Here is a 14,034-nt window from a genome sequence, read left to right as displayed (position 1 = left end):
CCTCTTTCTTCTTCTTCTTCTCTTCTGGTCACTGAGGCTCCGGCGCCCCGCTCGGTTACACGAAGAACTCCTTCATTACATTTATTACCTCCGTTGGGGTCGAAAACTATGGAAGCATTTGTGTAGCATAATTAAAAATAAAAGTCAAGAATAAAAGTCAAGAACAGAAGTGATTTTTCATTTTCAAATTGAAACTGCATCAAATAGGTTGTTGTGTAACCCTTGTGCTATCCTAGGCACTTTAACATTGGGAGTGGGGTCATCTAGACCCACTAGACAGAGCTCTGAACCTTTTTTCTTCAATGATTTGTGATCTTCACTGGTGTCCATGGATTACATGAAATCTTTCCACCTTTATCCACCTTTGTCATGGTAGGGAGAACACGTCAATGTAAGGGGGGGGTCATCTAAGATAGAACAAGGGTTAACCCTCATGTGGTGTTCGGGTCTGTGGGACCCGTTTTCATTTTTTATCAAAAGAAAAATGATACAATTAATAAACTTTTCAAACTCAGACTCACTGGCCTTGGCTCATTTTCTGTGAAGAACATATATCAGAATACATTTTTAATGACCACACACCGTATACCCCCCCCCCCCCCCCCCAACACATTTCTATTACATACAAGATGTTTGGGTCCACTAAACCCAGGGCTAATAGAAGTGTGGAAATTGATGTTTTATGTACCTACACTCTGTCCTCCACCTGCCTGGGCCTGCTGTGTGTGTGTGTGTGTGTGTGACCAGTGAGAAAGAGAGAGAGAGAGTGGCAGAGAGAGAAAGATTCACTGTAAATGTGAGTTCTGTTTCTGCACCTGCGGTTCCCGCACAAGGTTGCAACATTGTTAGAATAATTCAAGCATCAACTCTGCGGGCGCCTGTGTTTGGCAGCGGAGCCGCCACCAGTGTGTGAATGTGTGTGTGACTGGGGGTATGGGTCTGTGACTGTAAAGCGCTTTGTCCTTGTAGGAAGAAAGGCGCTATATAAGTATACGCAATTTACCATTTACCATTTAGATTGAGCATCAGCCAGTTCCAAAACGAAGCCATCAGCACCCAGCCACAGGACCAGGCCGTCAGCAGCCAGGACCATGTGTTGTACAGGCTAGTGGCTAGAAGGCCATGTGTTCAATGGGGCTGATGTGTTGTCTTGACAATAGGTTTACTCTATGTGTTCAGCTTGTGTTGTGCACCTGAATGGGTTCAGTTTCTGTGTTCAAATAAATAAAAGTCAGTAGTTTTGAAAAACCTTGCTTCACTTGAAAATTTGTTTCCACTCATATCTTGATTTTAATTGATTTTCTTTATCACGTTTTAAATAATGAGTTATGAATGTGATCTAACAAAGGTTAAGGGCAAATATTAACCAAATATACTGATTGTAAATGGATGAGGTAAACATCTGTCGAGTATTTTAACATCAAAGTGATTGTGAGGCATTAAAAAGCACAACATGCAACCGGACCCACGAACACTGGCTGAGTAACAACAATATGAACACCACACAAGGGTTAAACATGCTGCTCCCCAGTTGTACTGAAGGTCTGACCCGGACTGTATTATGGAAAGCAGCTGTATACAAGGGGACACCTGCAGAGCTGCTTTTCAACTCCTCAGGTGGTGGTTGTGTTCACAGAAATGCTTTCTGCCTGAGAATGAGTGAATCTTTAGGAATTCTTTTGGAAGAGGCTCCAGATCCACCTTTTTAAAATGGCTTTTAAGTTATCTTACCTGATTTTTTTATGATACTTTATTTTGTTTATCTAACTTAATTATTTATTTGGCTTGCTTGACTTTTATCTATGTAAATGTGTTGCATGTACTTAATTTGAACTTTTCAGATCTTGCAGATGAACACTGCAAGATCTGTACCCTTTGTCTGATACACCCACCAGACAAAGGGGGATGCCTCCACTCCACTGTCTTTGGTTTTCCTGCAAACAGGTGTGTGACTGACCTGCTGAAGGAGTCACCTCAGCCCTCTTGCACAGGTACGTCTCAAACGGCCTCCTCAGTTGAACATGGGGGCATTCTTCTTATCAATTCAAAAAAGCAGTTGGAGACCCACCCCCATCATCTTTTGATCTATTCAGAAAGTGTTCCTATTGATCTTTTTAGTATGAATATACAGTTTTTAGCAATCGTTTTCTAGAACATAGTTTCTGTAGAGAGGCAGGAGGTCATTAAAAATTCACCTCTGAGTTGAGGGCGGGACTGTTGGCCGTCCCATCATCTCTTTGTATCCATTCTCTCCTGCTAGCTTACAGCTCCTTACAACCCCAACCTGACATTAGTGCTGCAACAAAAATAGTGAATAAAATCAGATCTATCCAGCCGTACAGTTTAGATCCAGATTCCAGCTCAGACCAGGGAAACAAAGACGTTCATGGAACTATTTGTCTGCAAGTGAATGCATCAGAATGGAGCGGAGCAGGAAGACTGTGGCCCTCTGATTGTAGATCGAAACAACTACAAGCTTTTTTAAACAACATTTTGTGTCTTGTGATTTGAGTAAAGAAATACTCAGAAATGTAATTTCCCTTGTACATGTCCTCAATCATCAGAAAAATGCCACAAAAACAAGATAAAACCACCAAAATAACCATTTTCACTGGAGTGGGTCTTTAAAGAAGATTGTCCATAGCTCCCATAGTTTCAGTAGAAATGATCCCAATGCTAATAAGAATTCAGATTTTCTTCACTTAAAGTTTTAGGAAAAACTGTCAACTCTTCCCGTGTTGAGCCCGTGATCCAGTGCTTTTAAATACCTGAACCCTCCCTGCCTGTTTGTGCATGCGACTCATTATTGTCTCACACAAGTGACACAACACGTTTTCGAGATGCTATTCACATCTCCGTAATTGTAGGTAATGATTTCAACTTACGGCTGTCTAACAATCTTCAAGTCTGAGATGGAAAAAAACTTCCATCGACCCTCCCAACCTGCTGAATCCCTTTCAGGGTCACATGTTTGCTGGGGCCTATCTGTGAGGTGATAGTGGTGTGATCATTAAATACATACATGACAAAAGATCTGCACAGTGGTTAGGAAAGGGGTGGGCAATTTTTTTTTTAACTTGTCCTGTCCAACAGCTCTCTTGTGTTGGACATATTTTACTTTAACAATAGGGGTTATTAATCTTCAGACAAACCAGAGGTATGTCTAAATAAACCCCTTTTGTAATCGAGGCCGAACTTTATTCGTTTTAATCATATTTGAAAATCTTTTGTGTTGGACCGGACGGAAAAGGAAAGAAGGGAAGAAGAGAGAAGGATGTTAGAGAGGGGGAGGTAGGAGGGTGATTATAGGAGGGGGGGGGGGGGGGGGGAGATAAAACCATGAAGCAGCATAAAGCAACAAGTTTCTGGATGTTTATCATTACGGTAAGGTTCAAATGTAATACAAATTTCAAAGGGCCCTACATGTCTAAGGTGCAAATAAAACCGAGAGGGAGGGGCCCCATTCCATACGGCAACCATGGGAGGGGGACCACTGCCAAGTAGCTCCTCCCCCCAAGGTGCATCACAGGCTAAACCCCCCTCACCCTAATATGTGATTATATGAGGAAGGGGGTAAGGACCGTCCCCCGGTGGTCAAACAGCCGTCCCCCAGCCCCCCCCCAACATAGGGGCCAGGTCCCCTCAGCCCAGGGGTCCCATCCCCCACGGCACAGACACCCCAGGCCCAGCACCACCCACCCCACACAGAGAGAGGAGCCAGAAAGCGCCAACCCCCCCCGGAGCAAGTCCAGGCCCCCACCTCCGGGCGCCGACCTTGAGAGAGCGCTGGTCAGGCCTCGACGGGACCGAGGCAGCCAACCGGCCGGGGCAACTGTATATTGCCTCAGTGGAGACCCAGACCCGTCAAACTCCCAAGGTCCCGTACCGATAGTGCCCCCCCCCCCCCCCCCCCCCCAGCCGCAGCGGATGACACCCAGAGCGACCGGGGGTCCCAAGAGGGTTGTCCTGCCCCGTCCCAGAGCCAGGAAAGGGTTGATCCCAGCCCCAGGTGTAGATGGGCAGCCCATCCAGCGCAGGACCTCCTACCCCCCGAGCAGGGCCCCCCGCCAACCCCCACAGCACAGGCAAAGAGACCACCCCCCCAAGCCAAGCCAGACCACCACTCCCCCCCCCACATACACACCCACACCCAAGCCCAGAAGACCGCGCAGCCCCCCAGCCCGCCCCACCCAGGCACCGGACCTGACCCCCCGACAAACCCCACCGCCCACCGCCCTTACGGTGCACCGGAGGCCCCGAACCCCACCCCGAACCACGGCAGTAGGGCAAGGAGCAGCGACGACCAGGCCCCCCACCCCCTAAGTCATGGATTTAGCTATGGGCACTTATTGTGACTCACGGGCCGCATTGGGTTGTAAAATTGGATAAAAGGGTCGGCCAAGGAGCAGATGTGTGGAGTGAGAAAGAAATAAGATGGAATCTGGATGAAAACTTTTGGATTGAAAATTATATTTAAAAACAGAGCATTTTAGAGTTTTTAGGTTAAAACTTTTGTTCTTATTTTAGAACCAATTGTACCAATGGTTTGATGTACATCATGTAAAACTTAGAGAAAAAAAAAAACTTAGCTGCAGCTCCTCACACGTCTCACAGTTTGTGCTAAAACTGAGCATCTGTGTCCTGCACGTCTGTTTCTCATCCAATAATGAAAAAGCACATTTCTACGTCTTATGCTGCAGCTAAGCATATATCTGCGTTACCTTTTCACCAGTACAGAGTTCCCTCGTTTATTGCAGGAGTTATGTTCTAGAAATAACCGTGATCGGTGAAATCCACGGAGTCTGATTACAGACGTTTATGGCAGTAAAACTCCTCACTGACTAAAAACACTTTTCCCAGACAGACATGAATATTTTCCCACTTTGCTCTTGTTTAAATTCTCAAAACTTCATAGAAATTAGGTCCAGGATCTTAGAATGAAAACAAAGATCTGATCGATCACAGATTTCTGATCTGAAGAGCTCTGCGTTTCTGTACAGGAGACACGCCATGGACATTGATTGACAGGGTCTCCAGCCAATCAGGACACAGAACAAACAGGGTGTTTAAAAAAAGCAGCATATTCGCTTTAACAGAACGAGCTAAACCGGGAAAGATGACCTGCGACGTAGAAAGGAAAAACTGTCTTCTGTTCTATTTGACAGAGATTTTAGAGGGTTTCAGGTTGGAGCACAGACTGCAGAAGGGGGGAAGAAAATGTCACATTCTATGCAGGTCTTGATCGTGTGGGCAGATAAAAATAATAAACATGGGTCTCTGATGCTGTTCAGTGGGCCGGACCAAACATGGAGGCGGGCCGGATTCAGCCCGCGGGCCGTAGTTTGCCCACCCCTGGGTTAGGACCATCTTCAACCATTTAAGACGTCCTGCTTAAACTTTACCTACACACAGACATGAACACACAACACACACGCCTATACACATTTAAATAGGAAAGTAAGAAGTGAAAGCTGCTTCAGCAACAGAGGTCTAGCATGAATCAACTTTATTAATAACTGTGTACAGTTACAGACAAACATTTGGTTCAGTCATAAAAGCAAAACAAAAATATTTATATAAAATGAAAATATTACAAAGATGAGTGTTCAGAAAACTTTCAGTATGAGGGTTCAGAGCTGACACACACTTGAGTATTAATATCTGTTTAGGAGAGTCCAGATGAGTTGATCCTGAAGTTTCTTATTAATCTGAAAATTAGGATGAAAAAAGATAAAAAGAATAGTGGAGATATTTACACAATAATGTGGAGAACCAGGCAGAGAAATGTTTGTATCTGAAGACGTGAGGCTGATCTGCTTATTTCCATGAAAGCATCTTCAAAATTCAAAAAGGAGTCCATGAAGAAAAAGGAAACACAGGAAGTCCTGACTCTCTAATATCATGACTTTCACATGTTTGGTCTTCCTAATCACATTTTCTGATAGTTTGCTGTCGTGGGAACTTTTTAAAAGACTAAGGAGGTTGGCACCATCAAACACATCAACATAAAAAACATCTTCTCTCTTTTATTTAGACGGAGACAGGCTGTTGCATAACTGTTTTCAGGAGGAGACGGATCCAAACAGACAAACACACCATTCTAATGTTCCCATAGCAGAGCCTGGAACACCCTGAAGTTAGATTTGGTCTACTGAAGTGTTTACAGGACAACTTATTCTGCAGGATCACTTGACCTGAGGTATGTCAAAGCTTATACAGTTTGTCAAAAAACATGTTAGGATTTTGATGAAATTCTTTGAGGACTTTTTAAAGAAATGTAGTTTGATTTTAAACCTCTATTCTATGTAGAAAAAAGGAATCTTGAAGAGAAAGTCTAGAGATTTTCTATCAAATTCTCAATTTCCGTGCTGACATGAAGTGCAGCTCTGAGGACGGTAAAGCAGCTGAAGCCGGAGTTTTCTCAGGGGGACTTTCTCCTCTGACAGGAAAGTCTATGTACCTGCAGGTTTACAAACGAATATGTGGGATTGGAGAAACAGCCCCACCCCGGTCACATAAAGTAGGAAACAGAATTTCACAAACGTGCACATCCATGAGGACGACAGAAAGCCCCGCAGAGAGCGTTGTGTGCGCGTCAGAGTCTGCTTGGAGCAGACGGTTGCTGTCTGTGTTCTCACATCACAGATGAATCCCAGGAGGTTAACGAACAAAAGACGCCGGCTGCCACTTCCTTCAAAAGATTTTTCCTTTCTTCTTGTTCTTTTCCATTGTCCTGCCAGAGACAAACAGGAAATCAATCAGTCGTTCCAGATAAACAACTGACACCACAACCACGGACACAATATGAAACCAGGGAGGACTCAAACAGCTATTGAGAGTGAAAAGCCAAAAGATTATATCTTAAAAAAATAGAACTGGCCAGCATGTGGGTGTCTGAGGAAAGGGAGCCTCTGACTTGGTCTATTGTGTTTGGATCTTGTAGAACAGGGGTCAGCAACCAGCGGCTCCGGAGCCGCATGCCGCTCTTTCCTCCCTGTGCTGCAGCTCTCCATGGTTTGGTTAAATAACGATCACGTCCTCAGATTGTCGTGGGGCCTTTAAGACCGTTGGGCAGTGCGAGCGGCCAGGAGGAAGACAGCAGCGTGAGAACGCGGAGGGGGCGTGTCTGCAGCTGTGAACGCGACCAGAGTCCTTTTTAGGATGGAAAGTTCCTCTAAAAAGACAGTCCGTTGTGATCACGTAGGGGGCACATGAACGCCCCCCCCCAAAGCCTTTTTCCCCCTACACTAAAACCACCATTTCCGCGTAAAATTAATTACATTTGCATTAGAGCGCCCCCACTCTGCTGTCACCTTACTGCTATGATGACCGTATGTTGCACTGTCTGTGTGGAACACGCTGGAGGGAGGGGGGGTTTGCATGCGGGGAAAACAACTAGGAGCTGCAGAGGTGTGAACAGGTAGAGAGGAGGGGGCGGGGCTTAGACTCACTGCTTATGATTCCAGACAAACTAACAGCTGCTTCCTAATAACAATAGTTGTCATCTTTCAATAAAGAATTGAAAATAAATACTTAAATAAATATCCTGATAGCATTTTGAATTAATACAAATATCACAAAAATGAACTACCACGATATATTGCCGAAATGATTTTTTCTAACACCCCTATTGTTGTGGCTCCCTGTGCTTTCGTTTCTGTGGGAAACTGATCCAAACGGCTTTTTGAGTGGTAAAGGTTACCGACCCCTGGTCTAGAAGAAGAAGAAGGAGGACATCGCTTTGCAATGGTTATGGAGGGAAAGACCTTTAAACCATGGTGTGTTAAAAATAATGGTAAATCTGTGATGGACAAGCAGCCGATGGGGTGGGCTGGAGGACTGAGTGACCCCTTACCCCTCACATCCAAAACAGGAAGTACCTGCTGGCTCCAGCAGGTACTTCCTGCCCCTTCCAGGAAGAGTCTGCGCTGCCAGCTCCGCCCCCAGCCTAACACACACACCCACTCTCTCCGTGGAGCTAGCAGTGTTCAGCAAAAAGGCTTTTTATTTTATATATACAATGTCCACATCCATCTTTGCAAAAGTTTGGATGTTGTTTGTTTTTGTGGGCGAAACGCAGACACGATGCTGACTCTATATTGATGTCATGATATGGGCGGCACCCACACGGAGCGAAGGGCGGAGCCTCGGAGATCGAGTCGTCTTACTTCCAAGTTGGAAAATGAACTGTGGGAATAACTCATATAAACAATAAAAATTGTAAAGAGAAAAAAGAGAAAACAGTTTTTGATTGTAAAAAACTGTTCATGCATTCATCTTTTATCCCTTTCGGGGTCACGGGGCTGCTGGAGCCCATCGGCTGCTGGAGCCTATCCCGGTTGCTTGCAGGCGAAGGCAGGGGTCACCCTGGACAGGTCGCCAGTCTGTCGCAGGGTCACAATCACACACCCATGCACACTCACATTCACACCTAGGGAGAATTTAGAGTAACCAATGAACCTAGGAAGCCGGAGTAAACATCAGCACTAATCTGTTTCAAAGTTGGCGGCTGTTTTGAAAAGAATGAAAGGTCATATTTATGATGCCACTGGACCCTGCAGAATGAGAAAGGATTTCAGTTCTTCCAAAATGCCTCAGAGTGTCACTGACTTGGAAGCATCCAGTTTTTGCTGCTCCAGGATCCTCTGCTGAGCCTCCCAGTTGGCCTTCTCCTCCTCGAAGACGCGCCTCTTTTCCTCCAACTCTTTGTACTGGGCCTCCAGGTTTCTCTTCATTTGCTCGTGGCGTCGTTCCAGCTGAGGAGCACATGGAAGAAAAACAGCACAGATGTCTTCAACAGCTCCAAAACTGCATCTCAATAACCGATGTTGGGCTCTCCGAGTGTGATGGAAAGATGGAAGGAGAATGTTGACGAGCTGTGTCAGCACACTGTACAGGCTTGGAGTGGACGCTCACCTCAGCCTCAGAGTCTTTCAGCTTTTGCTTCTTCTCCTTGACTTTGAGCTCAAAGACCTGCTCCATCTCTGCCTCCATCTTCTTCATTTTCATGACATGCTCCCTGCGCTCTTCCTCCATTTGAGCCAGGGGGCTCCTTGAGTAACAAAAATACAAAAATAAAGGTGAGGTGAGGTCAAAGATCAAGACTCAGAGACCTGCATGTCTGTCACTTCTTCTGCTCTTGAATTCTACCTTCTGGAATTTGAGAATAAAGACTAAAGATCCTAGGAAATTCTGTTGAATTGGGGGGTGGGGGGATGTCCAGCTCGTTTCCTACATAGTTTCCCTTTATTATGGGATTTTATCTTAAAATGGCTGTAAAACTTGGAGTTTAATGATGAAGCATAATATAGATATTCCTCACTTCTGGGAGTTATTATGGGTTCTTCAGTTCTAAGGTCATCCCACCTCTATGGAAGCCATTCTGTAGCATAATTAAAAATAACAATAAAAACCAGAAATGCTTTTTTATTTTCAAAATGAAGCTGCATTTTTTGACTCAACAGTAAAATGAAAAAGCAATCCGCCAAAATGCTTTTTCATTTCTACTTAAAAACTGCTTATTCTGCAAATAAAAGGACATTTAGAAGATACGTGTTGGTCCAACCAGCAACCAACAAACGTTTAGCATGGTGAAATCTGCTATAGCTGTTGATGGGGCTCCTTCTGTCATCGAACATCAAAATCAGGGCGAAGCTGCAGGAGACTATCTTCTAACTGTGCTTTTATTACTGTCATGATTATTATTAAGGGCCTGCTGGCTCATATTTTTTTTAATCCGTGCGGTCAATGCTTTTTTCTTCACTGCAAGGACCCAAAAGACGGGTTAGCATTAGGCTAATACGTGCTAAAAACATTAGCCGTGGAGGGACTTGAAACTCTGTGTGGGCAATGAGCATCTTGGATGTAAATATGTGGGAATTACATCATCCTTTATTTTGTTCTGGACACCACTGGAAACACAAATTCAGATGATGGTTTCTCAGATGGTAGCAGCATTTCCTCCTTCAGCGATCTGGAGCTTCTGATTGTGGGGCTTAGCGCTCCGCTATGCAAAGGCGGCTGCCGGTCCGAAGACAAAGCTAGTCCACAAACACAAAGCTACAAGCCTGGCTGCACTGCATCTAGCATGGTTCTCTTAGCAGCTGGACACACGGAGATAGAAATGACGTCATCGCCCCGCCTCCCCTCTGGAAATGCTAAGTGGAATTGAATTATGCGACAATGTTCACAGGGTGGATGTTAAAATGAAAATGCAATCCCCTCTTTGCATTTTCATTTTAATTATGACACAGAATAAGAATAAGACAGAATAAGTAGAAAATGAAAAAAGCATTTTGAAGTATTGATTTTCCATTTTAATTTTGAGTCATTTGATGCAGTTACATTTTGAAAATGAAAAAGCATTTCTGTTAATCCATTTTAATTGTCAAATTACACATTTCTAAATAAATTTTGCTACAGATTTACCAGAGAACTTTTTGAAAATGAAATGTCAAATATCATTTTCTTTATCATTTTAATTAAGTGACAGAATAAGCAGTGTTGAAGAAGAAAATGAAAAAGCATTTCTGGTATTGACTTTTATTTTTAATTATGCTTCAGATTCACTTCCATACATCTCCTTCTACAGATGTAAACTGCACTCTTAGTTCTCTTAGTGCTATAAACACCAGTGGCTGGTCTGTGTGAGAACGATGCCTGTTTTTATTTCCAAACCTTTCTGCCGCTCTGAGACAGATGGATCTCTCAGACTTTTCTAAAATAAACTCCCCCCGTCCCCCCTTACTTGGTCAGCTGTCCGTTCCTCTTGGAGGTGTCCACCCCGTTGCAAGTGACAGCGGCCAGCTTCCTGCTGCGGTAATTCTCATAGTGGACGTTGTTGGTGACATCCTTCAGGTCCTGCATGTGAGTGCTGACATTAAAAGGACATTTATAAATGGTTGAGTCTCATTCCTAACACTTGGGCTCTGTTTTCATTCTGGTTGACACTTGGCGTCTCACCGGATGAGCATGTTTCGCAGGACGGTGAAGTCACAGTGCTCGCCGTTCTCCACTGCAACAGGAAGCAGAGCATGAGTCATGTGACATCAGCAGGACGACCTGAGGTGAGCCATGTGCTGCCTCTTTTTGAGTAAGAACCGTGTTAGCCGTTAGCTATAAATGCAGGATTACACAGAGAAGGAGCAGGGCTCGGGGGAGGGTGGGTCAATGCTTCAAAAATGATGAAGGGGGGGGCATGATCAAACAGGATCAAAGCTCAATAGACGTTCTGCTCATACTTTCCTCCTACACCCCCCCCCCCCACGCTAAAATGGAAGCAGCTCCTGTGTGATCACAACCATCAGGGTTAACGCACGTTTCCATGGAGACACTTCTAGGACAGAGTTTGCATCACTGAGCCTCCTCTTCGTCAAACATGCTGCTCCTCGCTGGGAAGACGCCTACCAATGCAGCAGTCATTCATCACTGAGAGGGGGGCAGGGGGCAGCTTACCATTGATGAAGCTCGGGCTGTCCTGCCCCTTGGCATTCCAAGCCAGCCACTGACCTCCCGACTCTTCCAAAGGAGGAAGCTCTGATGTAAGGGTGGGGTGCATGTAGGGGAGGGGGGCAGTTTGACAGTTACTGTCTGCGCCCAGAGGAAAGGTGGGGGGTATGGGGGCGGGGTGTTAAATCTAGGTCAGCTGTGTTTCAGGGTTTAGGAGTGTCCATGGTGGGCTGTCCCGGATTACAACCAAGACATATGCAAACAGTCATGGGGGTGGATTTAGGGGCATCTGTGCATGACCAGCTGGAGGAGAGGAGCGGAGGAGGAGTGAGGAAGAACCAGAGAGCATCTGAAGAGATTTCCCCATTTTATTTGATTTTTCCCCATTTTAGATTGGAATCTGTATTAGAAATATTCATAAATATTCTTGAAGAAAAAAGTTTATTCTTGTGATTAGAATTAATGAAACATTTGATCCAAAGCTGAAATTTAAAGACCAGCTCCAATGAAAACGGTCTTTTTGGTGTTTTTGTCACGTTCTTGTGGCATTTTTCTCATCATGATGACAGACATAGATAAAGACAATTGAGCTTAAAATTGCATTTCTGAGTATTTCTTTATTCAAGTCGTTGTGAATCAGAAATGCTGGGAAGGCCATAAGATTCCTGCTCTACTTCATTCTGATGCATCCACTTGCAGGCATATAGATCCATGTATGTCTCTGTCTGCCTTGTTAGAGCTGGAATCTGGGGCTGGGGGCTGTAAGCTAGTGGGTGTACGGGTAAAGCGATGGGTGACGGGATAGGGGGCAGGCTTGCTCCACGCCAACGGGATTTTCTACTACTGGCGCTTTACGATTCGGACACCACGCTCACTACTTTTTTTATAATTTGAATGGTGAATATGACGCCATACATTTCACAAAGTTGAAACCTGATTGATATGAGCGTTTTGTGACAACCATTTATAAATCCAATGTGTACGGAAGATGAAAACATTGATATTTTATTAAAAATAATACATTTAAATACATTTTCTTTGCAAAAATGATTCAAACATATATTCATCATCCTTCATGTGGGCACCCCTGAGGTTTATTCTTTTTTACTGGGATCCGTTTTTTTGGGTGAAGGAGGGTCTAAGGGCAGGGATGCCCATTTTAGTTTAGTCTCTTTAGTTTAGTTTAGCCATCAGCTATTGAATTTATGACTTTATATTCTTTATGATTCATGTTTATTACATAATCCCCGGCATGAGGCCCATTGAGACGACTCTTTTCTTAAATATTGGGCTATAGAAATAAAATTGAATTGAAAATTGAATATATTCACCAATCTAGTGAGCATTGATGCACACTGGTGTTTCGCAGAGACTTCTGGGAAATTTCCAGAGCACTGGATTTGGGAATTGTAGATACGGACAGCCCTACAATATGGCAAACGCACCATTTAGTGCACTATGTAGTGAGTAGGGAAGAAATTTGGACACAACCTTAGAGAGTGGGTCTTTCATGATGGGATATCTCTATTAAAGCAGAAGGCGTGATGGTTTTTTCCAGAAATCTCAACTACTAAAGAAACTAAAGCAGAAGCAGGCGTTTTCAGCTGTGAGGCTGGTTCAGGCCATAGGGTGATCTGCAGGGAGGGGCTCAGCCATCTGTCTCCAGCATGCACATGCACGTGCGTGTGCAGGATGTTCCTATGTTAAGGCACTTCATGTATGTATGCACTGAAGCTATATTAGACTAGTAAGCTAACTGCATTAGTGGCACAAGAAGCCTAAAGCGATGGATTAAAAGGGGGAAGGGAAGGGACATGACCCTAGGTTGGATCACAGAGCTGGACCGATGGATCAGCCCCACAAGCTGAGGCGGGGGCTGATATGAGGGTGCCGGCTCTGTGCGAAAGCATGAGGTTTCTGCTGGAGGAGCAGCTCCCAACTGATCCTCCGCTCCGTGACTTCACAGATTCAGACCTGGACAGAGGCGTGCCAGAGGACACTCGCTTCACGTTTACCAACCCAGATCCCAGAGGTCCCACTTTCATCCACTGGAAATTTGAAGTCAATGCACACCAGCCAGTTGGTACCTGAGAAGGTCCGCCCCAGAGCCATGGAAGCGGCCCAGAGGTGGGGTGGTTTGTCGCTACCTTCTGTGCTCAAAGTGAACTAACGACATACTCACAGCGCATCGTCTGTGCTGAACTGTGCCAAAAATGGGACGGCAGATTGATTGTTTAATGGACGGTCAAATGTCGTAAGACATTTCAAAGATACACACAGAGCCTTTATCCGGAGGGAGAATAGAGAAAAAAAGCTGTTAAGGAACTAATGCGAAAGGCTGATATGACGAAAAATCTATTCCAAAAGCGAGTAAAGTCTGCAAATTCAACTACATATGCAAGTTTTGTGGCGCTCAGGATGTAGTCAGGCATGGGAAACCGTTGACAGATGGAGAATATGTCAAAGAATCATTCCTTAGGATTACAGAACACCTATTAGCAGACTTTAAATAGAAGGCCTCTCTCTGCAAAGACAGAACCATAAAAATGGCAGAAAATATCACAAAACAGCAAATGAAAGTCATCA

At 44.6% G+C, this 14,034-nt stretch overlaps 1 protein-coding gene across 7 annotated transcripts in view; it reads right to left on the bottom strand.

The window, feature by feature from the left end:
• Nucleotides 1-5,489: 5,489 nt before the first annotated feature.
• LOC105358736 (septin-7-like) overlaps nt 5,490-14,034 on the bottom strand; it is a 42,090-nt gene continuing 33,545 nt past the window's right edge. For 4 of the 7 annotated variants that reach the window (XM_023955507.1, XM_023955508.1, XM_023955503.1 and 1 more), the window contains 5 exons: nt 10,963-11,014; nt 10,748-10,873; nt 8,917-9,052; nt 8,611-8,756; nt 5,490-6,733 (listed from right to left, as the gene is read on the bottom strand). In XM_023955507.1, coding sequence (XP_023811275.1) covers nt 6,694-6,733; nt 8,611-8,756; nt 8,917-9,052; nt 10,748-10,873; nt 10,963-11,014 — 500 coding nt within the window. In that variant the 3' untranslated portion in view covers nt 5,490-6,693. Of the gene's footprint in view, nt 6,734-8,610; nt 8,757-8,916; nt 9,053-10,747; nt 10,874-10,962; nt 11,015-11,454; nt 11,536-14,034 lie in introns of all 7 variants that reach the window. The other 3 variants (XM_023955505.1, XM_023955506.1, XM_023955502.1) reach the window with 1 other exon arrangement.

Source organism: Oryzias latipes, chromosome 6 (genome assembly GCF_002234675.1).
Source record: "Oryzias latipes chromosome 6, ASM223467v1".
In the NCBI taxonomy this organism is placed as follows: Eukaryota; Metazoa; Chordata; class Actinopteri; order Beloniformes; family Adrianichthyidae; genus Oryzias; species Oryzias latipes.
This window is presented reverse-complemented; position numbering and strand designations above follow the sequence as displayed.